Source organism: Ciconia boyciana, chromosome 1, assembly GCF_034638445.1.
Source record: "Ciconia boyciana chromosome 1, ASM3463844v1, whole genome shotgun sequence".
In the NCBI taxonomy this organism is placed as follows: domain Eukaryota; kingdom Metazoa; phylum Chordata; class Aves; order Ciconiiformes; family Ciconiidae; genus Ciconia; species Ciconia boyciana.
This window is the reverse complement of record NC_132934.1, coordinates 16391507-16417705: the sequence shown is the minus strand read 5'-3', so window position 1 is coordinate 16417705 and position 26199 is coordinate 16391507. Positions and strand designations below refer to the sequence as shown.

At 36.9% G+C, this 26199-nt stretch overlaps 1 protein-coding gene across 3 annotated transcripts in view; it reads left to right on the top strand.

The window, feature by feature from the left end:
• The window catches only part of COG5 (component of oligomeric golgi complex 5), a 192517-nt gene that overhangs the window by 122020 nt on the left and 44298 nt on the right, over positions 1 to 26199 (top strand). For all 3 annotated transcript variants that reach the window (XM_072859635.1, XM_072859622.1, XM_072859628.1), the window contains 7 exons: positions 3149 to 3314; positions 4377 to 4489; positions 4585 to 4662; positions 18783 to 18864; positions 21222 to 21426; positions 22585 to 22746; positions 24738 to 24837. In XM_072859635.1, coding sequence (XP_072715736.1) covers positions 3149 to 3314; positions 4377 to 4489; positions 4585 to 4662; positions 18783 to 18864; positions 21222 to 21426; positions 22585 to 22746; positions 24738 to 24837 — 906 coding nt within the window. The remainder of the gene's footprint in view (positions 1 to 3148; positions 3315 to 4376; positions 4490 to 4584; positions 4663 to 18782; positions 18865 to 21221; positions 21427 to 22584; positions 22747 to 24737; positions 24838 to 26199) is intronic.

Below are 26199 nucleotides of genomic sequence, written 5' to 3'. Positions count from 1 at the left end.
AATATTATATATTGAATACTGAATATTACTCTCTGATGTGATTCCATTTTCCATTGTAAATCGCTTCTGTAGTCAGTTTTGGTTTTACTTTGAAGGCATGCTTTCCATTTAATAAAAACTGTGGCAGTCTTTTGAATCTCAGAAATGTTTAGCTTTAAGCTTTCTCAGACAGAAGGAAAATATTAGGAGCAAGTTCTTATAAATAAAGTCTGTTGGTAGTGGCAAATTCTGCAATACTGGTTCTCAAATTTTTGTCCAGTGTGTATTTATGATAAACAGTCTAATTTTGAGATGTGTATGCAAGCCTGAAAGTACAATCGTTTGTTTTCTTCCTGCTTTCCAACATTTTCTTTCCACATAATAATTTTTGTCCCGGGAGATGCTCCATTTTTTTTTAACATATTGTCTAAACCTGGAAACTAGCTGTGCATAAAGAATGCAATTCTCTTAGGATTAGTGATAAACCAACAATGGACTTTATATAGCCTGTCTGGGGCATACAAAACACAAACTGTTTTTGAGGATAGAAAAAGGTATTTTATTGTACATTGTCAGGGTTTTAATATATCTCTAATTTCTGTTATACAAGATGAATACATGAGCTAGAAGCCCTCTGTCAGTGGCCATGTCCACAATTTAAAGCAAATAAGAAATAGGTCACCTGCATAATCTTTGTTCTATTCTGATTTTAACTTTGGTACTAGATTTGGAAGATACTTTGAGTGAATAGCAGGTTTCCATTATGATGTGTTTTGATTATTCCCTAAGTATTCCTAACTTAGGAATGAATTGTTTGACAACTTTTGGCTAAAACCAGTTCTTTTGAAACATAGCTCAGGCTCTGTTGGAGCACGTTTTTGTGTCTTTCTTGACCAGTAGCTGCAGAGTTAGTTGCTAAACTATGATGCGGGAGCTCTGAGATCCATCTTTTGCCTGACATTATTTGTGCCTATGCTGCCTGTTTGTCAGGAAAGTAAGTATCTGACCATAGGTTATTCAAGGCTGGATAGTGCCCTGCTCACTTTTGATGCTGTTCTATTTTTTTGTTAGTTAAGATATGAACATCTACTAGAGTCTGACTGAAACCTGGTTGAGTGGTCTTACTATAGTAGTGGGGTATTGCTTTCATATTACTGACTTGCTGCCTGATTTTATGATTGTGTAAGTATTCTATAAGAAATAGAACAATTTCAACAGGAAAGACTGGTAAAGGAGGTGAGTCTTTTCTATCTTTGCTTTCCTTCCTTTCAGTTTCATTCTCCTTCTTCCTTCCAGCTTCTTTTCATTCTATTCCCCGTCCTCTTCCCATTTATATTTTCTTTCTCTTGTTCATTCTGTCCCCAGATTCCCTCCTTGCATTGTACTACTCTTCATTTTCTGACATCCCATTAATCTTTCAGCCTTCATGGCTTACTTTCCCACCTCCACAAGCACACCCACAGGATGCTTAGAAATTTTACAGCATACCCAGTTGTCAAAAAACTAAACCTACAAGTCCCAGACCCATAATACTATGCTGGGAATGCTCATTAACTCCCACACTGTTTGGAAAAAGAAACTGGTACAGTTAGCATAAGGTCTGCAAACCATAATACATGCCTAATATTCCTTCGCTTTCCACTAAACCTGGAAACTCCTCATTGGAGTTGGGGAAGGAGATGGCATCTGGCTTTTTTGCTTCAACTATGGTTCTGATCTTTGCAGAAACCCTAGAAAGAGTGACATGAATGTGTAGTTATAGTGCTGTGACCTCTGAAACATTAGGTTTCAGGAGAATGGACTGTTCATCAATGGATCAGAAAATGTGTGGCAGTAGGTGGATGTACCAGCAAGTGGATCCTCAGCACAGCAGCCGCATCGTAGCTTTACTGCTGTGGTATCAGTGCACGTTCCCCACACCTGAGAGGCAGATGAGCACACCCGCTTTCTTTGACTCAAGAATGTCTGGCTAAGAAAACTGTGACCTAGGGAAGATGAAGCAGAGTTGCACTGCGGTAGACCCTTTTAACGTTAGTGGCTACTACTGCTGCAGGCATGGGCAGGAAGAGTGCAATGGTGTAAGGTCTCACTGCCAGAGAGTTGAAGTGGGGTTCCTAGTGGGACAGCCTGTGGTCTCAGACGCTTCTGTCCAGTCTGGGTGCCAGGATTTCTGCCAGACCGTGTTCTGTACTGCTGGCAGAAGTCATTAAGAAAAACGACAAAAGACTGCATCTCTAATGTGTGTATGATCAACTGATCACCCCTTCCACTAATTTTCTGTGAATGCTAAATAAAAAAGCAGTATTCAGTGTATGGATGACAGTGCTTAATTTCCAAAGGCAATAATTTGAGGCTTTTCTCTTGCTAAATAGCACCCATGCCAGTGTTTAGTGTTGCTCAGTGGAATTATCATCAGATTTAATCTTAATCAAAGGTCTCTTAAACAACGGACCTGAATAGTATTTGGATAGTTTTCACTCTCCTGTATTTCAGAAAAGCTCTGAACAATACAGAGACATTTGAGCTTTTTTTTTTTTGCAGGCTTTGGAAATAACTGTGTTGCTTTGCACTCTTACTTCTGCTGTGACGAAGATGAAGTTATTGTCAGCGTTAGAAATAGAAATGTAGAAATACAAGCTTAAATTCTGCAGTAGTCAGTAGTAGGGGCTTGACCTGCTTGCGTCTGCTTGTCCTTGGTTAGTATTTTTTTTTAAGCCTGTATTACATTTAATTAACTGTGTGGCACTTAAATGACAGTACTGTAACAGATACCGTGTGTTAAAACAATATTACTAGCTACACCATAGCTGAATATAGCTGTACTGTAACTAACCTTGGAATTATTGGATCAATCACTGGTAACCCACCCCAAGTTAGATACTGCCAGCAGTGCTTCCAGTTCCTTTTTTTCCACCTGTCTTATCCAGAGGATAGTGCCAAAGGAAGCGAAGCAAAGCATTGCTAAGCAATCAAAGGAAATCAGTCCTCTCCTTTACCCTCGGTTCTCTGTTATGCAGTAATGATGCCAGTTATTTAACGTTAAATGAAATGAAATAGCAGACTGAACTTAAACATGAACTTGCCCGGTAAAATGATGCCTCATCATGGGTAAAAAACCCTATAGTACAGTTAAAGATAATAATTACTTTTTAAAATCTTCTTTCTGTAGAATCCTACTCAGGTGGGCACTGCTCTTCAGGTTTTCCATAACCTTGGGACTTTGAAGGATACCATTGCTAATGTGGTGGACGGATACTGCACAGTCCTGGAGGAGAACATAAAAAATGCTTTGGATATCAAAGTATTGACCCAGCCATCTCAAACTGTTGCAAAAGGTATGATACTTGTTTTACAGAGAATGGTAACTGATTTTTTTGACAGAAGTATGGTATGTTGTCAAATGGAAGAAAGTCTCACATTCAAGCCTGTTATAGGAACATTTCCCTGCTTGCTTTAACCAGTAGAGGGTGGGAGTAGGCATGTCTCAGAAATCATCTAATACAAAGCCAAAAGTGGGTCTGTCTGTTGTTACTGCGCTCAGAAGTTTTCCTTTATCCCCCCCCCTTTTCCTGACTTGCCCAGAAAATTGCCCTCATTAGTTTACAGTTTTGCAGCATTTTCTTAGCAGTTTGTCATGGAAAGATGAATCCAAATTCTGCTTTCTTTGTGTTGGTGGGAGGATCACAGGTAGAAATTATTTGCAAGCAATGGAACAAGCCCGAAACTACATTGTGATTCTTTTGTCAGATGGAAATAATTTCAAAGCAGTATATTCACTATGAAGGAATGCTGCACTATTAAACATTTAGGTCCCACATGTTAGCTCAGATACCAAAGAATACTGAGGAATTGGGCAGACAGGCAAATTTGAACTTTGGCAATATGAACATTTAAAACATTTTTAAAAAAACTTTTGCAATAAGTTGGGGGTCCAAAACCATAATCACTAGCATAATAAAGAAATACAGCCCCTCTCAAGGAAAGTGATGGTTTAGAAGCTGCGTGCCATTCAGCTGCAATATCTCTGTTTTTTGCAGTTCGCCTGTGCATTGAAGCCTCAGCTGGTAATACCTGTATTTTTCACAGCTACTGTTGCTGCCATTTCACTTTGCTATTACATCCTGCAACAGTGTTCACTGGCATTACCTTGGTGTTTCTGTGGTGGTCTGAATTGGTAAGGCAGGTAATAGTGATGAGCATTGAAGTATCCCCACTGAACTTCACAGTTTAGTTGACTTCCCAGTTGAGACAACTGAGGCCATTCACAAAGCTCTGTTTTGAAACTATTTTAGGCTGCTTTGATTTAAAAAAAAAAATGTTATGTCAGAGTTCTAATATTTTAATTTTCGCATGTGAAAGCTAAAGTGTGCTGCTGTGTGTTTTTAAAAACCATTTAGGTGGCCCTGGTAGAGCTGCTATGCCAACTCCTGGGAACACAGCAGCTTTTCGAGCAGCCCTCTGGACAAACATGGAGAAACTCATGGATCAGATCTGTGCTGCTTGTGGACAGGTACTCAGCAGCTAATTGCTGTTTGTCTAGTCATGCAATTTTGCATATAAAGATACTAGATGTCACTTTTCCTCTCAATAAATTATTTCTTACAGGTGCAGCATTTGCAGAAAGTATTGACAAAGAAAAGAGATCCTGTGTCACACGTCTGCTTCATAGAGGAAGTAGTTAAGGTAAATTTTTAATTTAGCTGAATATGTTTTAGTAATTCTGTTAAGGAAAATGTGATGAGGGAATGCTTTTGTTTACAATTTTACAGTTCCATAAACATTTTGTAATTAAATTAATGGGAAAGTGTTGAAAGTCAAACTAACATTGAAAGCTATATTTATGGTCTGTGGGTTACATCTGCAGGGTACAAACATGTTCTTTTTATAATAATTTCTTTTGTTTTCTTTAAAGGGAGCTGATAAGGCACCACTGTCAGTTTTTATTACTGATCATTAGTGTCATTCCATAAAATACCTTGTGATTTGAGTAATTAATTAAGTCTGTTAGTTTGCATAGGAAAATGTGTCTTAATCTAACACTTTCAGCCATCTGTTTCTCTACTTCTTGGCAATTTCTTCCTTGAAAAATAATCATGGCTGTTCTTTTGAATACCTATTCTTTTCCATTCAATTGCATTGTTTTCTATTCATGTTTGGAATAATTTGATTAATGGTCTCCTTCAGTGTTAGGAACAGAATTACTGAAGCTATCTCATCTACCTTAGTAGATGAGAAGAAACAAAAACAAAAGATGTGTTTATGCAGACGTCTCCTTTTCCAAGTATATGGATGGATTTTTAATTTACATGAATTTAATTTTTGAAATATGTTGGGGAAACTCTTCATATGCAAATGTGGTCTTCTCAACAGTGAAAGCAAATAATGGAGGTTAAATACAGCATTTAAGTTTATCTGTCTGTTAAGCCCATCTCCAAAAGACATTGCACAGAGCATTGCTTTTCTAGGGGTGGTGCTTCAAGCTTCTAGAGGCACTTCAAGCTGCTTCTGTGTTGTAAAAAAAAAAAACCCAAACTCAAAACACCTCAAAAAGTTTATAAACTTTTAGCATATTTTCTTCATTAAAAAGTTTGATATGGCAAAAAATGTGTATTGCTGCCTGGGTGGGAGCCCTTCAGTAGATCAGCGTGGTTAAGGAGAAACACAGAAACCTAGAGACAGAAGGAGGAACTCTGGAAGGCTCAGGAAGTTTGGATGGAAAGGGAGCTTAGATAAATGAGCTTTCAGTGTTCATGAGTGACTCCCACCCTGAGCCTGTGCTTCTCACTTTCACTCTTCCCTTTTGTAGAACAGCACTTGAAAAGGGGATAGGAGTTCTTCCAGTTGTCAAGGGTGATAATAAAAGGGAAGCCAAAGGAAATCTTTTATCATCCTAGAGAATAAATGAACAGGGAAAATGAAACTCAGTAGAAGCTAGATGCAGAGTAAGGAAAAACTCATTAGAAAATAAATGAAAGGCTTTTGGGTTGTCATATGCTAAGCATGTTCCCTGATCTCTCTGATTACCCTTCCTCCCCTTGGACTTCATACTGCAGGATTGCATCTAACTGACAAATTGTATTTCCCAAATAAAATCCATCTATTTGTTTCTCCACAGTTATCACACTTCCTATTAGTTTGCTCTTCGACAGCTGTTTTGGCGTAGTATAACACCAAGCTGCACAGTTGTCATTCTCAGTGAGGCAGCTAAGGAGCAGTGGTACCTCCTTGTCTGATGCTACCAGAACTCTCTCAGCATGACACGGTACTGCCGATAGCACTGATGCTTTACTTTCTTCTTACCTGAGATGGTTGAGTGTAGCACAGTGTTTTTCTTGGCCCTTCTCAGAGTTATACCATTTGTTCTAGTGTCCCTTGAAAAAGATATGGCATCAGCCTGCAGATGGGTGAAGTCACACCAAACAGTAGAGCTGTTGTTTAGACAAAACCAGACAAGTACTACATGCTGCTGAAATTCAAGAGTGTATGTACAGATGGCTGTATGGGAGAGTATGAATTGTTGTGTACATTGAAAATAGATATAAGTAAGAAATTGGTATTTTGCCATTTACTAATGAAGATTCCAAACTGAAAGAATGTGCTTTCCTCAGCAAGTGTTCTGGAGGGGGAGAAAAGTTGGATTTTCTTTATTGTATTCAATTTCATTAATAAACTGAGCAAATGAACAAAACAAACTAAAGGTACTAACATTACACCCATTCGCTAGGGCAGCATGCCCACGCCAGAAGATAGGAAAACGAATCATCCACTCTACAGTCTGTGCACTAATTACTGTTACTGATGTCAACATTATTATTATAGTCATCTTCTGCAGCAGCTGCAGTACCACTTTGCCTGTCCATCTGCTTCCTTGTTTTGATTACTGCAGCGCAAGTATCATCCTAGGAAGCATAAGAGAGGAGGAGACCCAGCCTTTTTAAAGCACAAGTCCTTTAATAGCAAGGAAGCTACTTGCCTTTTTTTTTTTTAATCATTCTCTTTTTTCCATTGGGGATTTTTTGTGTCTTTCTCTTCACAGATAGCACAGCCTGCATTTTTTCTAATTTTGTATTATGATCTCAAACATGTGCTTTCTGGCCTTCTAATTACCTGTTACCATAATAATATTTAGTAGTGTTGTATCATGTTGTATCCAAAAATGTAGTTTTAAAAACACTAACTAATTAATTAAAGGATTCACAAAAACTCTCTGTTAAAAAAAAAAAGGAAACAAAACAAAAATCTGACAGATGGAGAAACTGAGGCACAGAACTTGTAAAATGTATAAATACTGGAGTTCAGCAGGAGGGCAATGACAACACCCACATCTTTTCTACACTATGGTTTATCTTACAGAATTCATTTCCAAATTTTTCCACCATTAGATGTGTCCAAGAGTTAAGTGACATACCCAGGCTTACATGAGTATCATGGAAGAATCTGGAAATTAAATTTACACTGCACTTTTTTCCACTCCTTCCCTTTGCAGATTTTGATATTTTGGCTTTGCCACAATAGGAAATTAATGCAATTTTGAAAAGAAATAATCACTCACAATACATTTTAAAAAACTATTACATTTCATACTAGTCATGAACTATAGATTAATTATTATTCTGTAAATATTAAAATTACAGATTTAATTTCCAAAAAAGATCTATGAGATATTTAAAGGAGAAATACATTTCTTTCAAGACTGAATGGACATTTTTGTGGTTTTATCTAAGAAAAAAGGCCGTTAATGACTGGATTTTAGCCGAGGAGCAAGGCTAAAAGAATTCAGAATTAATTAAGTTCTGATTTCTAGTTTTGGGGAAAACAAATAGAGATTTAATTTTATACATTTTTTTTAAAAGGTAAGGGTACTGTTTTCATAATGTTGAGGGTAAAAATTAAAATTACAAATAAGATTTAAATAATGTAAAATTGATATTTTTGTTCACCTAATGACCAGTTATTTGTATAACTTCTTTCAATGGCTTAATTTACCTTCAGAGAGCTAATAGGTTATTCCAGTTTATTCTGCTTTATTGCTTCTCTCTTTCAAAGTGTAGTGACTAATCCTGCCTCAGCTGTTGTAATACCTCAACTACAATTGACTTCAGTGTAAGTCGCAGCAGAACATATCTTTCTGTGACAGCCACCTTCCTAATTAGAGATAAGAATCCCTCTAAGCCCCTTGTAAAAGAGTTGAAAATGATCTCTGATCTTCATCTATTTTGGGTCCTTCACTCCTACGTAGGCATCAGCGAACAGTTCTGCAAAGTGAGATTAATTCGCTGCCTTAAAAGCAGCAGATCATTTTGGGGGGGGGCTGGGGTGGTCAGTAGAAAGGGTGAGCTGGGCTCTCTCGGCTGGGCAGAAGGGTACTCCCTGTGAGAGGGCAGATCTGCTGCTGGTCGCCTGTGATCTGCTCGTGTCCCGCTTGTTAGCAGCTAAGGCACCCCGCAAACCCTGTCATTTACGTAAGCCTCTGGGTAAAAAAGTGAGCTGAGAGTTGTAGGGAGTGGTGTTATGTACTTTGTGGAGGGCTCTTATCATTGCCTCTCCTGATGAACGTTTGGTGAGTAAGCAGGCTATTTTCCTGAGTTGTCAACACTGGCAATAGGAGGTGTTAACGGTACAGAAGGAAATGTCCTCATCATTACATAAGATAAAGAAAATAAATGGAAAATACGTTTATTGCCCAAAGTGTACTTACATATCACCTTATTTCTCTTCCCCGTCCAAATTTGTTAAAAAATGTTGCTGCTTTGAAATTATTCATGTCTAACATCACACATTCACATTCTGTTGACCCAATTAAAAATAATCCCAAGTGGAAAAAATTGAAAAATAATCTCATTACTGCTTTATGTGAGTTCAGAAAATAATCTGTTTTTCACCTATTATTACAAGTATGTGGTTTATTTTCCAGTATTTTTTTCTAGAAGCAGAATTAGATAATTTCTACTGTGGTTTCTGTTTATTATTTAAGCAATAAGAAGGTACTTTGTGGAGATCTAAACACAGGTGAATAAGCAGGTTTTTGATTACACTGAAAATACTGAAGATGCTCTTTATTTCAAACCTACAAATTGTCCTGCTGAATTCGGTTGCAAGATTTTTGAGGCCTCTCTTAAAAAACCAAAAACGTCTTACCAGTTAAAAGTCCTGATTCTAGTTTTTGATGGATCAGTGTGTCCAGACAGCCATGCTAAAAGTAATTTGGTTCTAATTGAAATGGGAGGGTCAGAGCCTGTGCAATGGTTTTCTAATGACACTGCGTTTTCTCTAGAACTTTAATTCCGTTTCTCTGACAGAAAGGTGCAGCTGTAAATAAAAGGGATGGTGTGGAGGTTGCATGGGTTAGTAGGTTATAATGACCTTTGTTCTTTATCACGTCTGGTTTGGTGGGGTTTGTGCAAATTGCAGTTTGGTGATGATTGAAAATTATTAAGTCAGTTGGTTTTCAGTCAGCTTGCTATTCGAAAAGAAATGCCTTTACCAGAAGTGCCACCTTTTATCATCGTTCTCGTCAGTCTTACCTGAACAACTACGGGCTGAGTGGACGTGGTAACAAACCACCCTTTCATCCTTGGATGGGGTATGTAGCAGTCAAGGTGAAAGCGTAGTTCGAATTGCTGCTGTACATACTAAATCAGTTCTCTGGATAGAAGAAAGCTGTCAAGGTCCCTTGTGTAGTTACTGGCTTTTATAAACACTAAGTTCATTTACTTCCAGTTGATGCATATCTTGCAGGAATATGGGAAGATTAATTAATGTTTTAAGTAGTTTTGAAGATATAGGACACTGTTTAAGACCTAAGTATTTTTGTTCCTTACAAATTAGTTTTTCTGAGGAATCACTTAAGAATTCTAATATTCGAATAGGCAAAATGCACAGTCTTAGCTTTATTTTCTAGTTAAGAAGGTTATATTTTTTAAAAAACACAAGTTTTGTTTCTTTTGTCAGCTGCATAAAGAGATCTTTTTGAAATGTTGTGTTTTAAAATGTTCTGGAAGTCTAGAAACTGTTACACCTTGGGTATAAAACGATCATCTCAGTGTAATGAAATTCTGTGCCCTCCAGTAAAACAAAAAGATCAGGGTCATTTTTAAAATCATAGTGTCATTTATTGACATCCGTTCACCTGCAATATGTAATGTAGACAACATTAGAAATTTAAATGCACGGTTCTTTTAAGAAATTTAATCTCAACTACTTTGAGAAGATAGAAAAGGTTTATTGAAAACACACTTGGAATTTGTCTGTTTCTTTACTGATTAATTGCATTACTGAGGAGGATGGCTTTTTGTTCACAGTCTAACATTTGGCAATTATGTTGCTATAGAAATAGTGCAAATAGATTTCCTTATTTCTGTCCCATAAGATCTTGCTGTACAAAATTGTTAAATCATTTGCATTGTTGCTTTATTGGTGGAAAAAATATTTAGGCTGTCCTTTAAATGTCTTCTGTTTTTAGAGCAACATTCGCAAGTCCCGTATTTCTTTATGGCGGAGCCTTTGATTACAGATAGAAAACACTATGTATTAGTATGCAAAGCCTGATTTCAGGAGCCTGCAGCAACTAGCTGCATGGTAATATTCACTATATTGTTTTACATTTCAAAGAGCCTTCACAATAAAGATGTTTTTCACATTCTACTCGAAGTATCAAAATTTCTACAGGGAAAAATAAGTTGGAAGTGATTGTCATGAAGTGGGAGCCAGTTTAGAATCAGTGGGTCAGATTTACTATTTGAATGTTAGAATAGCTATTTTAGACACACACAAATATGATAATTCACAGATGGGAAATTATACTCATTAAGTTCTAAATTTACAGTGTGGAGGAAATAGAGACATTTGTAAAAATAAATATATGTCTTTTCAGCATCTTCTTGCATTCTTGTCTAACACTGAATAAGAGGGGTACTTTCGTTCTCATTCCTTGAATTTAGATTTAATGTCAGGTACAAAATAGTTATATTAAGAACATTGCTCAAGAGATTTTGTTTCAGTGATAGCAAAGTTAATTAGTAGTTTGATATGTTTTTTAAAAATGAGGTAAGCTGTTCTGTTTTTATGTTTGAGGAGACTTTAAATCAATTTTCCAGGCTGCAGCATTAATATTATTGTAGAGTAACAGTGAATACAGGTCTTCAAATATCTTTGCTCTTATGCTACTGCTACTCAGCTCACTATTGATCAGTGGTTTATTAACTTACTAGTAGCTATTAGTGAAAATGGGTTATACTTTTTGAATTGTGAAATCAAGTCCCTTTCATGTGCGTAAGTGGGAATGGACACTTACTTAGCACATGGATTCTGTCAGCCTGTAGTTTTTTCCATCAAAGAAAATTTTGTAATCCTGCAAACAGGCAAAATTAATCTAAATTTCAAATCTATCCAGCTGAGTAATAATGTCGCTTCACACTATTAACAAGTCTGCATACATGCTATAATGCAATGCACTAAAGATATAAAGACTACTGAAAAAGAGAATTTTTAATATGCAAGTATAAATATTTTTTTACTTGTTCATTCCATACCAATAAAAGAATACTGACCTGAATGCTTTCCTTACCACCAGTCACTGCATAGAAGATGGTTGAATCTGCAGCCTCTCTCAGTTGCACTGTGTGCTATAACAGCCCTCTTCTTGAAGTTCTGAAACTCAGCTTTTTATGAACATAGGGTTACTCATGAATGGCCCAGCCAAATGTCCAGGCCCAGAGCATGGTGATCAGTGGCGCAGAGTCTAGCTGGGGGCCAGTAACTAGTGGTGTACCCCAGGGGTCAATACGGGGTCCAGTCCTGTTTAACACCTTCATTAATGATCTGGATGATGGGGCAGAGTGTACCCTCAGCAAGTTTGCTGATGACACAAAACTGGGAGCAGCGGCTGATGCTCCAGAGGGTTGTGCTGCCATTCAGAGGGACCTCAACAGGCTGGAGAAATGGGCTGACAGGAACCTCATGAAGTTCAACAAGGAGAATTGCAAAGTCCTGCACCTGGGGAGGAACAACCCCAGGCACCAGTACATGCTGGGGGCCACCCAGCTGGAAAGCAGCTTGGCAGAAAAGGACCTGGGGACCCTGGTGGCCACCAAGTTCAACATAAGCCAGCAATGTGCTCTTGTGGCAAAGAAGGCAAATAGTGTCCTGGGCACTATTTGCAAAGTATTGCCAGCAGATTGAGGAGGTGATCCTTCCCTTTATTCACCACTGGTGAGGCCACACATGGAGTACTGTGTTGAGTTCTGGGCTCCCCAGAACAAGATATATGTGGACACACTGGAGAGAGTCCAACGAAGGGCCACAATGAAGGGACTGGAGCATCTCTCCTATGAGGAGAGGCTGAGAGAGCTGGGACTGTTCAGCCTGGAGAAGAGAAGGCTCAGGGGGATCTCATCAATGTGTATAAATACCTGAAGAGAGCGTGCAAAGAAGCTGGAGCCAGGCTCTTTTGAGTGGTGCCCAGTGACAGGACCAGAGGCAATGGGCACAAACTGAAACACAGGAGGTTCCCTCTGAACACCAGGAAACACTTTTACACTGTGAGGGTGACCGAGTGCTGGCACAGGTTGCCCAGGGAGGTTGTGGAGTCTCCATCCTTGGAAATATACAGAAGCCTTCTGGACACGGTCCTGGGCAACCTGGTTTAGGTAGCCCTGCCTGAGCACGAGGTTGGACAAGATGACCTCCAGAGGTCCCTGCCAACCTCATTCTGTGATTCTGTTGACTTGCAGCTTAAAATCTCTGCCTAAAAGGCCAGTCAGCTGCTTTGAATTTGGCTTCTACTAAATGTAGACCTTTTCTGTCCTAGACTAGCAAAAGTGTTAAACTTTTGCCATTAGAATATTAAATTTTCACACTTACTATGCTTATGTTATTGAGGAAAGGCTCAATTTTATTAGTTTACAACAGAAAGATTTACTTAAGAGAACCTTATCTTAAAATACAGTTTGCTAGTCTGTGTTCACCTAGAATGCACAAACCTGTGTTCGACTTTGCTTTCTTGAGCTGGGACAGAGAGCAGGATGAACTAGCACTGTCCAAATGTCTCCTGGCACTGTCGTTATGCAGTATTATCACACATTTTTAATTGTTTTATCTAAAACCCCCTCTATTGTAGGGAAGTTGCACAATATTGCTGTCTGTGCAGAGTATTGACAATAGTAACTTTGTAGTAATAGTTGAAACTAAATAGTTATACCGGGTGAATGCATTTTTTGCGGATTGTTGATTATGGCCCTGATTCAGCAAAGCACTTAAGCACATTCTTAATTTCATATAAATAAGGTATACCATGGATGTCAAACAGACTGCCTGCATCTATTATTCTAATAAGGGTAAACTTTGTTGAATTACGGCTTACACTAATGATCTTTGTCCAGTTCATGTACCAATAAAGTGAGCCCTACTGTTGAGAAAATTCATTGCCATTTGTGGTCTAGCCTGCCGGACATATTTTGTCTGATTTTTGCGTGTCATTTGCATGAGCAAGTAATTCCTATATGAATAGTATGTGTGACTAAGTACCAAATTTTTAAACAGTATGAAAAAGGGTAAAATTGTAGTGGATGGGCCAGACTGGAATCTGATTGTTGTGTTTTTCTATTTCACTCTACACAGATGCAAGTGGATTCCCTAGGAATAACATTTTCAAAAGTAGCTAAGTGCTTATAGTCCGTATGTCTTTCAGAAGTATCTTTCTAGTCCCCTGGTTCTGGCCAGCTGTCCAGCAGGTCAGAACAGCAGAGGGTTGCCCTAGATTATGTTGCTGCGCTGTTGTTCACTTCGTTTCTGAAAGCAAAGAATTGACAAGAAGAAGACAGATCTAAGCTGTCTTGCATTTCCCAAGGACTTGCATAGGGGCTACTAAATCGTTTGAGTGCCTGCTCAGCTGTATCAGTTCTGGGGAATAGTGGAAATTCTGGAAAGTGGTCACGGGGCACAGGAACAGCAGCGACAGTATTTTTAATTACCAGTTTGGGTTGGTAGATTATTAATTTATGTAAGTGTAGTTTAGGTATAGGAGCATTTTCACAGCAGATTTTTATGAAAAAATAGCCAGTTCTGTGGCTGATCTTAACCTCCCAACCATTCTGTAGTGGTGCAAAGCATGATTTATGTGCAGATTTTCTCTGCTGTGAGATGGAAATAAAGCTGTGAACAGATAGTACCATCAATTCAAAAATGCTGAGTTAAACAGATCTGCTTTTGGGGGAAATTCATGTTTTGCCATTATAGTCCTACAGTTGCTTGCAATTAATGTTCATAGATTTCATACGGATGTATTCCATGATGGGGAAAATACGTGTATGTCAACCTGAATCTTGCCTGTCCTGAGTTTTAGATACCATCAATTACAGTTAAGGTTCTTTTGTTGAAGAAAGAACATATTGCATGAAGAGAAGAAATAGCATTCTATTATATGCTGAAGTGTAATAATTTCCTTCTGAGAGACTTTAAATTATATATGGATGTTTTATGTAGAATTTCTATATATGCAATATGCACCTGAAACAGTTTTGCCCCAGGTAACAGTACCAGACCGCTTAACTTCCAAAGGTTTATGTCTTCTCTGCGTTATTAAACACATACACTGATGGGGGGGAATATGACAGAATGGTGACCTTTTTCCAGTGTTGTAGGTTATGGAATAGGAAGCTGTTGGAAAATGATTGCCACAGAGCTGAAAAGATAATCGGATGCAGTTCATTACTCATCTTGTCAGCTGCTCCTGCTACAAGGGATTGTATCACAAGATGTTAATCTGCTTGTGACTAGATTTCAAAGCAAGCATTTTTATTTTGGAGGGGGTGTAAGTAATTTAACATCTTTCAATTTTATTTCTTTTTCAGAAGCAAGAGAAATGGAAAATTCCCAATTTAAAGTCTCAGAATATTAATTGATAAAAATATTAGTACATCCTTGTGGGTTCTGTTACAAAAATATGATGATATGCTGCAAAAAGCGATTTAATTGCAGAAGTTGCTCTTTTTAAGCTAATGATGAGGTAGTGTATTCCTTGAACAGTGGAAGGTAGTCTGCTAGCACACTTCAGTGTGTTCTGCAAGACAAGTATAGACACAAGACAGATTTGCACCAAGAAGAATCCCTTCTACACATTGGATCACTAATGTGGATGTACCCAATGCTCCCATCCATTGTCTACCAGTGCAGATATTTGGTGTAAGTGTAGAGGAGGACCAAATTCATTATTTATACTCTACAGATGGGAAGATGACAAGAATGCAATTTTAGCTAAATGACATTTTCTGAAAGTGAAAGGCCCAAAAGAGCAGTTACTTTCTGATACTGTGGGATGTTGCTCACAGTGTTATATGAAGCATAGGGGAAGTCTTATAAACTTTCCATTACAATAAGATGAGCCAGTAGATTTGCTGTGTACATTTCAGGCAAGCAGTACTGCCCTTTCCTCTTCCACCTTCATCCTGCCTATCTTCTTAAGTCCTTGAAGAAGTTGTCCAGTACAAGGAGAGGGACATTCCTTTAATTTCCTGCTAAGCTGGAGAAAACCACTCCTTTTGCTACCCTTTTTTGTGTCATTTTCTAGTATTGATTATTGTCAAATGGAATTGCACATTATATGTTAAATAGTTAAATTATAATTTCCATTGTGATCTACAGGCACAGATGTAATCTCTATTAGAATACATTATTTAAAAAATAAGCAGTGAGATACTTAAAAGTACTTAAATAATGTATTGAGTTAATGTGTAAGCAAAAGAAATTACAGGTTTAAACAAAATAAATAAATGGTTTCTGGATGCTCATGGTTGCATATGACACTTTTTACTCCAGCAGGAGTATCTAATGCTAATGCCTTGCTGTATTCCAATTTTGGTAGCTACAGTCCACCCACTTAAATACCCCCTGGCGTATGCGTAGGCAACAGTATTCTCTTGTTCCTGCCACAAACTCTTACATGGTCTTTTGTGTGCTATTAATCAGCAGCTATACTTCACCTCCAGAGTGACTGCATCTCAACACTGGACAAAGTGAAATATCGTATCTTACATTATAGAAGCAACCAGTAATGACTCTGTAGATAGTGGTTTTAGTTGGTCCAAAACTGGGACAGGAATAATTTTTTCCTCTAAAAGTTTTTGACTGAGTAGTCAGTCTGTATGAAATGTTAGTTGAATTTTCCATGTAGCTTTTCCCCTCTGCTTCTCCTCATACATAATACAGTTGGTTAGCCAAGACGTGAGGGCCTTCTTCACTACAAAATTCTGATACAATTAATGAACGTCATTTGCCCAGCTCAGAAGACACAAGCTAATGGGCAGAGGCTTAACTGATGCAGCTGTGGCTACTATGCAAATGTTTACATGAGTACATATGTATATATGTCTGACTTAATATTATATATGTATGTATAGGTACATACAAAAGTTATGTATTTTCACAAAAACATTAAATGTCATCACGTGTGCTACTGTTATTTGTCACCATGTTGAATCTGACAATTAAGATAGAAATGTCGATGTGAAGGGACTACATGCAAGTTTGTTTTCAAGACCTTTTAATCATTTCATTTTCTGCTGAGACTATGACAGAGGTGTAGATGGTGATTACAGTAATGAAAAAAAAGTTGTTTGAAAGTGCTCTGTAAGTATTTTTCCACCTCCATTAGATTATTTAGAAATTGAATTGAGTTACCATGCTGAATAGGCAAACATTGTTCCAAGCTGGGATAGAGAATATGAAAGCTAATTAACTTACTCTATAGTTGATGTGAAAGGCCATTTATTTTACAGTAATTTTCATGTTTTAAATGTGAAACTGTGAAATGAAGAACTGAGTAATTTCTAATTTATGCTATATTAATAAATTTACAAAAAACCCAAAGATATTTTATGCAGTGCACCTTCTGAATCATTGCCTAATATTATTTTACTTTGCCCATTTATGAAAATCAAGTACAGTTTTACAGAAAATACACACATAGCTATAAAATGTTATGTCAGTTTCTAAATCCATTAGTGTCCTCAAACAGTCAAAAATGAGATTCCATCATCCCAGTTTATTTTAGTATTCTATGTTAATTCTCATACATTTTACGAGTCCAACAGCATAAAAGATGTTCTCTCTCAATTCTTAACACATGACCCATAAATTTTATCTTTCTTTGAATATCTTTAGAGATAAGGGGTAGAGTTGGATTAATTCCTCATCTAATCTCAGAATTTGTGAAAGCATGCTATCTGATAATCCTTTTTTTTTTTTACATTTTTAGATGTCTCAGTGTACCTTTGACTGATTTTAAGGTTTTATATCAGTTCTTTAAGTTGATAGTTTTGGAACTGAAACTTGAGCTTGAACTTGCAGTCTTTCAATGGCCAGATCCTTAAGTGGGATGCAGTGGTACCCTGTTAATGCATGACATTCTAAACACCTTCATTGCTTTGCATGTTATTGCCAATGCACATGAATAGAGTTTTCTTTCTTCCTTTGTCATCTTAAGTAGTAAGTCAATTTGGAGTAGCTGGACTTTTATATTTGATAGCTAATCTCCTCCTCTTTGTGGTGCTGGGCAGTGCAAAAGTTGAACTGACACTTTAAAAGGGCTTGTGTTATCAACAAGAACTAGGGTTGCTTGGTTGGGGTTTTTTTTCATTTTTCTCATAGTGAAGTCACTGGCAGTGCCAAAAGGAAAGCTGAGAAAATGCATCCCTCTTTGACAGCGACTTCAGTGTTGAGCCCTTTGCTTACACCCATCTTTAGCTGTGAATGTTGTGCTTTGATTTAAAACCTTGGATATTTCAGAGTGAGTCAGGATAGAAACAGCCAAGTGTGTAAGATCCTTAGAATTCCTGACATTTATCATCACTGCTGGCTGTTACACTTTTTCATTCTGAGCACTTTTTGCTGATTATCATTACTATAGTGATTTGGTCAAACTGGTTAATTTATACAGTAGAGTCAATACTTTACATGTATGCCATGCAATGAAGAAAACCGTTCTGTCCAGAGTCAACTTCCCTTTCCCATGAAAACACTGGACAGCCTGCCAGGTATCTAACTAGCAGGCAGGACAGGATACCCATTGTCGTCTTGTGTAGTTTTTTCTATCTCAAACACACAGACAAGAAGAAAGCAACAGAGAGAAAAAAAAAACGTGCTTTAATGCTTGAGTGTAAGTGCAAGATGTTGGGGGGAGTAAGGAAACAGCCTGCCATTTCTTGTATGTCCTTTTGCAAGAATATGCTACCTTGTTTCCACTTCTGACAGCAAGCCTTGTTGACACAAGGTGGTGAGGAGTCAGCTGTGAGGTTCACTGTATTTTCGTATGTTTTTAGAAACAGGAAACTGTTCTGTGTGAAGCAGAGCAGCATGCACTGGTTTTGGTCCCTGGTCGGTGTTTGCAAGCGTGTTGTAATGGCAGTAACAATAATTGCTGTGATGTAGCCAGCATGAGAACCCCACGGAACGAGAAGGTCACTGCAATGCAAAGAGATTTTCTAACGCTGCTCCTGAGGTGTACTGCTTCGGTCTACACTCATGCCCCTAGAGAGCTGGGAGCATTTCTCTCAGACTTGAAGGAAAATATTCCGTTTGAGAGAAGCCTGAAGTTTCATTTTTGTTTTCTCCAATATTTTTTCTAGCTTTAAACTTGAGGAAAACTTCTCAGACTTCGTTTACTTAGTTTTTATTCTCAGTGATGGTAGAAGAGCTTTGACTCTTTTCTCAAAAAGAGAAAAACATTTGCTCAAAACATTTGCATTGTTTAAGATTCTTTGAAAAGAGTATGTTTTGAAACTTGTATTTCTTTTGTCCCTTGCTATCAGGATGGCCAGTCTGATATTTTGTACAAATTTTGGACTGCAGTAACTCAGACACTTTCCTCTCAGTTTCAGTCAGCAACAGACTGTAAGTATTCAGTGTAAATGATTTGTAATGTGTCCTATAGTTATTTCAAATCTCTCATTTCAGTAAGCCCTTTGCTCATGATCTCCTCTACTAGAACCGTAGCAGTGGTTCACTCAGTGTGGGTTCTGTGAATTTAAAACTTCTTGGTTTTGTAACCAAACAGGGTGATCCTCCTAAACTATAGTTGAATTTTCAGAAAGAAATCTGAAAATTTTCTGCTTCATTAAGTAGTCATTATCTAATAACAAAAATGTATTTTTGCAACTGTATGTGGAGGTAAAAATGTTTGGAATGGTACATTATACTTTCCAAAGCGAATGGGTTTGCCACATTCAAAAATAGTAATTTGATTTTAAAGAGCAGTTCTTACAGTCTTTTCTTGTTAAACACCGATTAGTTGTAAAAATCTGATTTTAGCCATTTTTTGATACCTTTATAAATAGGAGTTAAGTTTCTTCAAAATTGTGTCTTGTCTAAATATAGATAAATGGCTGGTGTTCTGAGTATAAACAATATTCTCTACATACATAATACATAAATAGCAGATACAATCAAGGAATATTAAATAAAAATCATGTATAAACATAAGACAGTACTAAATGCAGCATGCAATTGGATCGTAGGTGAGTTTGGTGCTTTCAGAAATATGTCTTTCATGTTTGTATATATACAAACTATATACAGTGTATAAAGTTAATCTTTTGCACATACAGATAAAGTGCATAAGACTTGCATTTATCTTTATCATCTCAGCTGTTTCACTGGCCCTTCAAAATTTGGTCCTTCCAGGCTTTATAGCAGCAGTATAATTTTGAGGAACTAGTTGGTTGATTCATGTTCGGTGGTTGCTAAGTGACTAGATGATCCCAAAAGAAAATGTATTCATCTTGTGTTAAAACATATTAATTTTACTGCTTGCCGTACGCTTTATTTGAACAGCAGTATGCACATACCCGGAATCTCATATGTTCAAACTGAACATGTGGTACCTGTTTTCAGCACTCGGTTTTAAGATTGTAAAATTGTGACATCAATTAATGGGATCAATCAACATTTCAGAAGTAAGGAAACTCTTATATTTTGTCAGCAGTACTTTGTCTGACAGTTGTTCAAAACTATTTTATTACTTAAGATTTTTAATCATGGTTTTTTATATAAACGTTTAGAGGGAGCCATTGGATTTTTGAACTGTGAATGATGTTTTTAGTTTGCTACAGCTGAGTTTTGGGGAAACAATGCTTACAGTGAGTAGACTTTTCATTTAAGAAATGCATCTATATGAAAATGGTCATTTTTAACATATTAGAATTTATATGTTAGTGATTGAATCCACTGACATCGGTCACAGACTTCTGGATCATATAGCTCAGAAGACGACTAGACAATATCAGAAAAATAGTGTAAAAATAGAAATTCATGGTAGTTTACACAGTTTGATAATAGATCATGATCTGATTTTGTGAGGTTGGGACAGTCTTTATAAACATAGCTTAGTGACCTAAAATAACTCTGTGTTTGATAATAAATGTGAATCCTCCAGTATTCAAAATTAGAATATATTTGAGTTGAAAGGATAAGCTGGGTGAAATGGGGCAGATGTCTGGAACGTGAAAACCTACGCATGAATGGAGCAGTGTTAATCTCCTAATGTAATGGGAAATCCATAAAGTATGAGTGATGTTAGATCAAGATTAACATCAGTTGCTAAAACAGTTGTACATTTGTTTCATTTCCTGTTACTTGTGGCAAGCCTTTCAAGGCTGAAAATAATGCTGATTTTTCTGCTGGCTTTGTCATTCTTTATTTGACAAGTTTAGGAATTGCATTTTAGGTACCTTGTTTTAAGAAGTGTGTGTAAAAGCATATACTTCCCTCATCAGATTTCTTAAGACTTTGACTCATAGAAATTATCTTTGTCTGTTTTAAATGGCTGTCTTCAAAGTTGCACAGCCCCACACTTTTCCCCCCATCAAGCTATTGTTAGAAAATCTCTAGATTTAGAGAGTTCTAATCACACTCTGGACTTAAATGAATGATAATAGTAATAATTAATTTTGATACCAAATGTTTCACAACCATGATTAGTATCTTTATTGTACAAAATAAGTTTTCCATGTCCAGTTTTCCAATTGTGGATTTGATGCTGGTGCTTTAGATATGTACCTTTGTCAACTGCATTTAATGTGATAGCTCGTGCCACTTTGAAATTAATTATAAATATTACATTATTAATATTAAAGATAGGATAACATTGTATATAATTCATTGATATAAATGCAAGGATACAGGTTGTTTATATGAATCAAAAAATTAGTTTGAACTTAGCGATGCATATTGCTTACTGCTTTATTTTGCAGCCTCTATGTTTTTGAAACAAGCTTTTGAAGGAGAATACCCTAAATTACTGAGGCTTTATAATGACTTGTGGAAGCGCCTGCAACAATATAGTCAAAATATTCAGAGGAACTTTAACACAAGTGGAACTACTGATCTCTTTGCTGAACTACAACAAATGGAAGAAGATACACAGGACATATTCATGCAAAAAACCCAAGATTACGAGTATGTATTATGAACTCTAAGGCAATAAAATGTAAAACTTTGCACCCTGCAAGAAAACAGAATATTTTTAAGAACTTAGTGTTATTCAAATTGTCAGAGCGGGAAAATTTTAAAGGCTTTTTTTTTTTTCCTTTTGCAGTTATTGCTTTAATACTATTTTAGAGCTGTAGGATTTTCATTAGGTTATATATTTAACAGTGTTGGATTGTCTTGTCTTTCACAAAGTCCCTGACTTTGGAGCTAGTTTTATCTTTTTGCCTCTTTGGGTAAAAAAAAAAGCAGAATGATGAACATTCAGTTTTGTATGTGTTGCGATTACAGCAGTAGCTTTCTCTTAATGATACCACAATCATTGGAGTGTGACAAATGCTCAGTTTGTTATGATTCACAGTTTTTATGTTTATACATTGCAGAATAAACATGATCTGAGTGGTAGATATCAGAAAGGTCAAACTGAAAGAGGCTCATCACGTCTATTAGGACTTCTAGACTTACGTAAGATAAAATGAATATTTTATGTGAGATTTGTATTGGCTTAAATATGTTCCTGAGCAGTCAGTGGGAGAATTATCATTGACTTCAATGGAAGCAAAGTAAAGAGTTCACCAAAGTTCTGACAATGAGGAAAAATGTTTGAGAGCGCTACTGATTACTCATTTTCACAAATAGAAATACTAAAGACTGAAGCTTATTAAAGCTAAATTTAAGAAGAGTCTTTCTATTTGAAGCTTTCTGTATGCATATGCATACCAGGAGATAATTTTTTTTTTTTTTAGTGTATCATTGAGTACAAGCTATCTGCTAATGAAATACGTGAATATAAAAAGGTCTTTCATTGCGGTTCTGGATATTTGCTGATATTTTGCAGATGGTTTTAGCATTGTTTGTCTCAAGAACACCTTGAATTAGGGATTCCACGTGGGTCTTACAGAAAGTGCTAAGAACTGTATTGAACTACACAGAACGACTCCCTGACTAGTTATATGGTTCAAGTGTAAAGCAAGGTGTTATACACTATTAAAATCTTTTCAAGTGCATATGTTTAAAGAGCAGAAAGAAAAACCAGGTTCAATACTGTGAAGTTTGTATGGTTTGGAAAGATTCAATGCTATTGTGTATTTTAATTTAAAATGTAGTAATTTTGTCTTATACCCACAGTCCAGAAAAGGCCTTGAAAGATTCACTGCAACAATATGAAGCTGCTTATTTGTCAAAATCCTTATCTCGACTCTTTGACCCCATCAATCTTGTCTTCCCTCCTGGAGGTCGGAATCCTCCTTCATCTGACGAGCTTGACAGCATCATTAAAAGTATAGCCAGGTATGTACATATCATACATTGCAAAATGTAATCTTCAACATGTTATTTCTCATAAGTTACAATTTTAGAAATTAGATTTCCTTAGCAGTAAAAGGTTGATTGCGCTTTAGTTACAAAAAAATTAAGTCAGGATTTAGAACAGAACAGAATAATATAGGATAGACTAGAATAGTTCAGTTGGAAGGGACCTACAATGACCATCTAGTCCAACTGCCTGACCACTTCAGGGCTGACCAAAAGTTAAGGAATATTATTAAGGGCATTGTCCAAATGCCTCTTAAACACTGACAGGCTTGGGACATCGACCACCTCTCTAGGAAGCCTGTTCCAGTGTTTGACCACGCTCTCGGTAAAGACATGCTTCCTAATGTCCAGTCTAAACCTCCCCTGACGCAGCTTTGAACCATTCCCACGCGTCCTATCACTGGATCCCAGGGAGAAGAGCTCAGCACCTCCCTCTCCACTTCCCCTCCTCAGGAAGCTGTAGAGAGCAATGAGATTGCCCCTCAGCCTCCTTTTCTCCAAACTAGACAAGCCCAAAGTCCCTAGCTGCTCCTCATAGGACATGCCTTCCAGCCCTTTCACCAGCTTTGTTGCCCTCCTCTGGAGGCATTCAAGGACCTTCACACCCTTCTGAAATGGTGGGGCCCAGAACTGCACACAGCACTCAAGGAGAAGCCGCACCAACGCTGAATACAGCGGGATAATCACCTCCTTATTATTATTTATAATTTATTGTAGATTTTATTATCTATTATTTATTTTCTGTGTTTTGTTTTTCTGGAATAACTGAAATTTTAATTTAAGTTTTACTGTTTAGGCTTATAAAACACCAGGAAGAGAAACTCCGCACATGTTGTAAATGTCTGATATCTTAATTATTCTGACTGTGTCAAAGGGAAGATGATAATTGCTTGCCTGCAAGTGATAATACCCGATGTAAATATTCTGTTAGAGTGAAATAGCAAGCTAATAGATAAAGATGACTATTCCAGGTAGAATTTGTAAAATGAGATGCTTCAATTACCAATGGTGTATTTTCCCCCACAAGGTTTTGGTAAGGACTACTCTGTTTAATGCAGTCTGAAAATGATGGGCAGTATTCACAGAATGTGTATGTGAGTGTGTGTGTGTAATATTAAATATTAACACTGTGCTTGTGACTGGGAGTTGCAGATGCTTAGAACATGCCTATTGGTGTGGTTATTGATGTTATTTTGCTCCTTGCAGGGGAGAAGGAAAAACGACATAAAAATTATGAAATTTCAGCTGAGTTTTCCAGAGTGACCTTTAGCTAATAATGTTTGGGGCTAAAGGTCCTGCAGAGTTCCCAGAGAAGATCAGCGTGCCTAGTGTCTCTCCAGTTCTTGGGAGAGGTTAATGTCATCACTAGCCACACGATGGTCCTTGTGCTTGTCTGTTTTCAGTAGAGCATTTATGAATGTAGCCCCAGCCGATGGAGATCTGGGGGGTTCTGTAACCAAGAAATACTGGAAGTGATTTAGAAGTCTTTTCCTTCTTCCGTTTGTTCCCTGTCATTCCTTTGGGGCCTCTGCTACTGTAAAGGATTGCCTAAAACACAGCTTTTTAGTTGTGTCAAGCTGAGGCGTCCCCTGGGTATTTCTGCACAGCTCATGTAATTCCAGAGTTGAATGACTGTGTATTCACCTGTAATGTTTGAATGCTGCTGCCAAAGCTTGAATGTAGTTAATTGCAGTCAATATTTTTGAATGGCTTACTAATAGTGATTTCATACTGGAGTGTCATTCCTAAACTTTGCTCATTTTTACTAGAATAGGAACACTGCACATAAAATTCCCGAATGACTTGTTAAATTGTAAACTGAATTACAGTGCTTAGAAAGACTTGGTTGTATGTGTTACTCTCTCTAGATTGACATGCCACGTAACTAAGTATTCATAGTTAATTCTTTATCAATTAAATACAACACTGTTTAGTTGTTAATTAAGATTGGTAATCTTTGCTTCCAGTGAGCTAAATGTGGCTGCTGTTGATCCAGACCTGAGTTTAGCTGTGGCAAAAAATGTGGCAAAGACCATTCAGCTCTATGGTGTAAAGTCTGAACAGCTTGTAAGTAATTTTAAATTTCTAAAAAGTTACGTTTTTCTATGTACATTGTTCTGGTTTATGTAGATTTACAACATAACAGTAAAGCAATCTAGATAGACAAAACCTTCGGATTGGCTTTCCATTGTATTTGGAAACATTTTCAGTTAAATTCTGTCTTCAGATAAACACAGTCTATTGATCACAGTAAAATTTGTATAACTCCAAATTGAATTTGCCATATTAATTTAAAAAAATAAAAATTGTAGTTGTCATTAAGTGAAATTAAGACAATTAAATTCAGTTAATATTTACCAACATTTGATATTTAATCAGTTACATGATACATAGCCATTATCATATTAAAATCTGGACTATTCAAACATTTTTTCACTATTTGCAACAAAATGTGGGCATTTTTTCCAAATATTTATTATTTGCCATATATTTAACTCACCCTTGATTTGTTTGCGTTTGTCAAATGCTTCCAGTCGTTCGCCATGCACTGTTACCTAGTGTTAAACTGAATAGAGGAAGGATCCCCAAAGCCTTATCCTTTGGGTAAGGATCCCCAAAAAGCCAATGGATAGTACAGTGAATGTCATCATCATATGAAAAAATAATTTTTAAGATCAACAATTTTCTCGTGAAGTCTGTCGCTGGAATTTTAATGCTTTTCTTATGAAGAGGTGAAAATTAATTTTTGCAATATGCAGACCCACAAGAAATGACTACTTGTATTTGTAAACAAGATTACTTAAACAACATTAATTCTGAAAGCAAACTCAGACTCCGGAGACATTCATTTACTATATGGTTCATTTAAAGAGAGATAGTTGCTAACAATTTTTTGTTACAATTGGCTACAAAACATTGCAGCAATTAAGTTAGTGTGGATTCTGTTTACCTTTTGGACACCTGCTGTCTCCTGATGGCTTTAAAAAAATTGAAATTCAGTAACACGTACCTTGTTTACCATGTCTGTTGAATGAATTGTATTGGAAGTTTGCAAACTAGTGTATGGAAGGGGAATGTAGGTGAAGCAGTCATGAAGACCATAAAGAATATTTAAAATTGTAAAATAAAAATATGTGTTTACATTATTTTGCTGTATATTTAGAGCATAGTCTTAAGCTGGGTCTTCCTTTAAAGAGACCGAATCATGGCTTCATAATTTCAGAGTGAAATTTGCTTATGAAAGAAATCAGGATTTTTAGTAGGTTGCGAGAGTCATCATGAGTAAAAAATATTATGCTTGTGTCTGTATTTATCATAGAGTGTAGTGTCAAATAGTGGCATTCAGCTGGAAAAAAAAGATATAGCAGCTGTAACTGTGAAAGCACCAGGGTCTGTTGTGCTCATCATCTCCATTAGAGTTTGAATCTG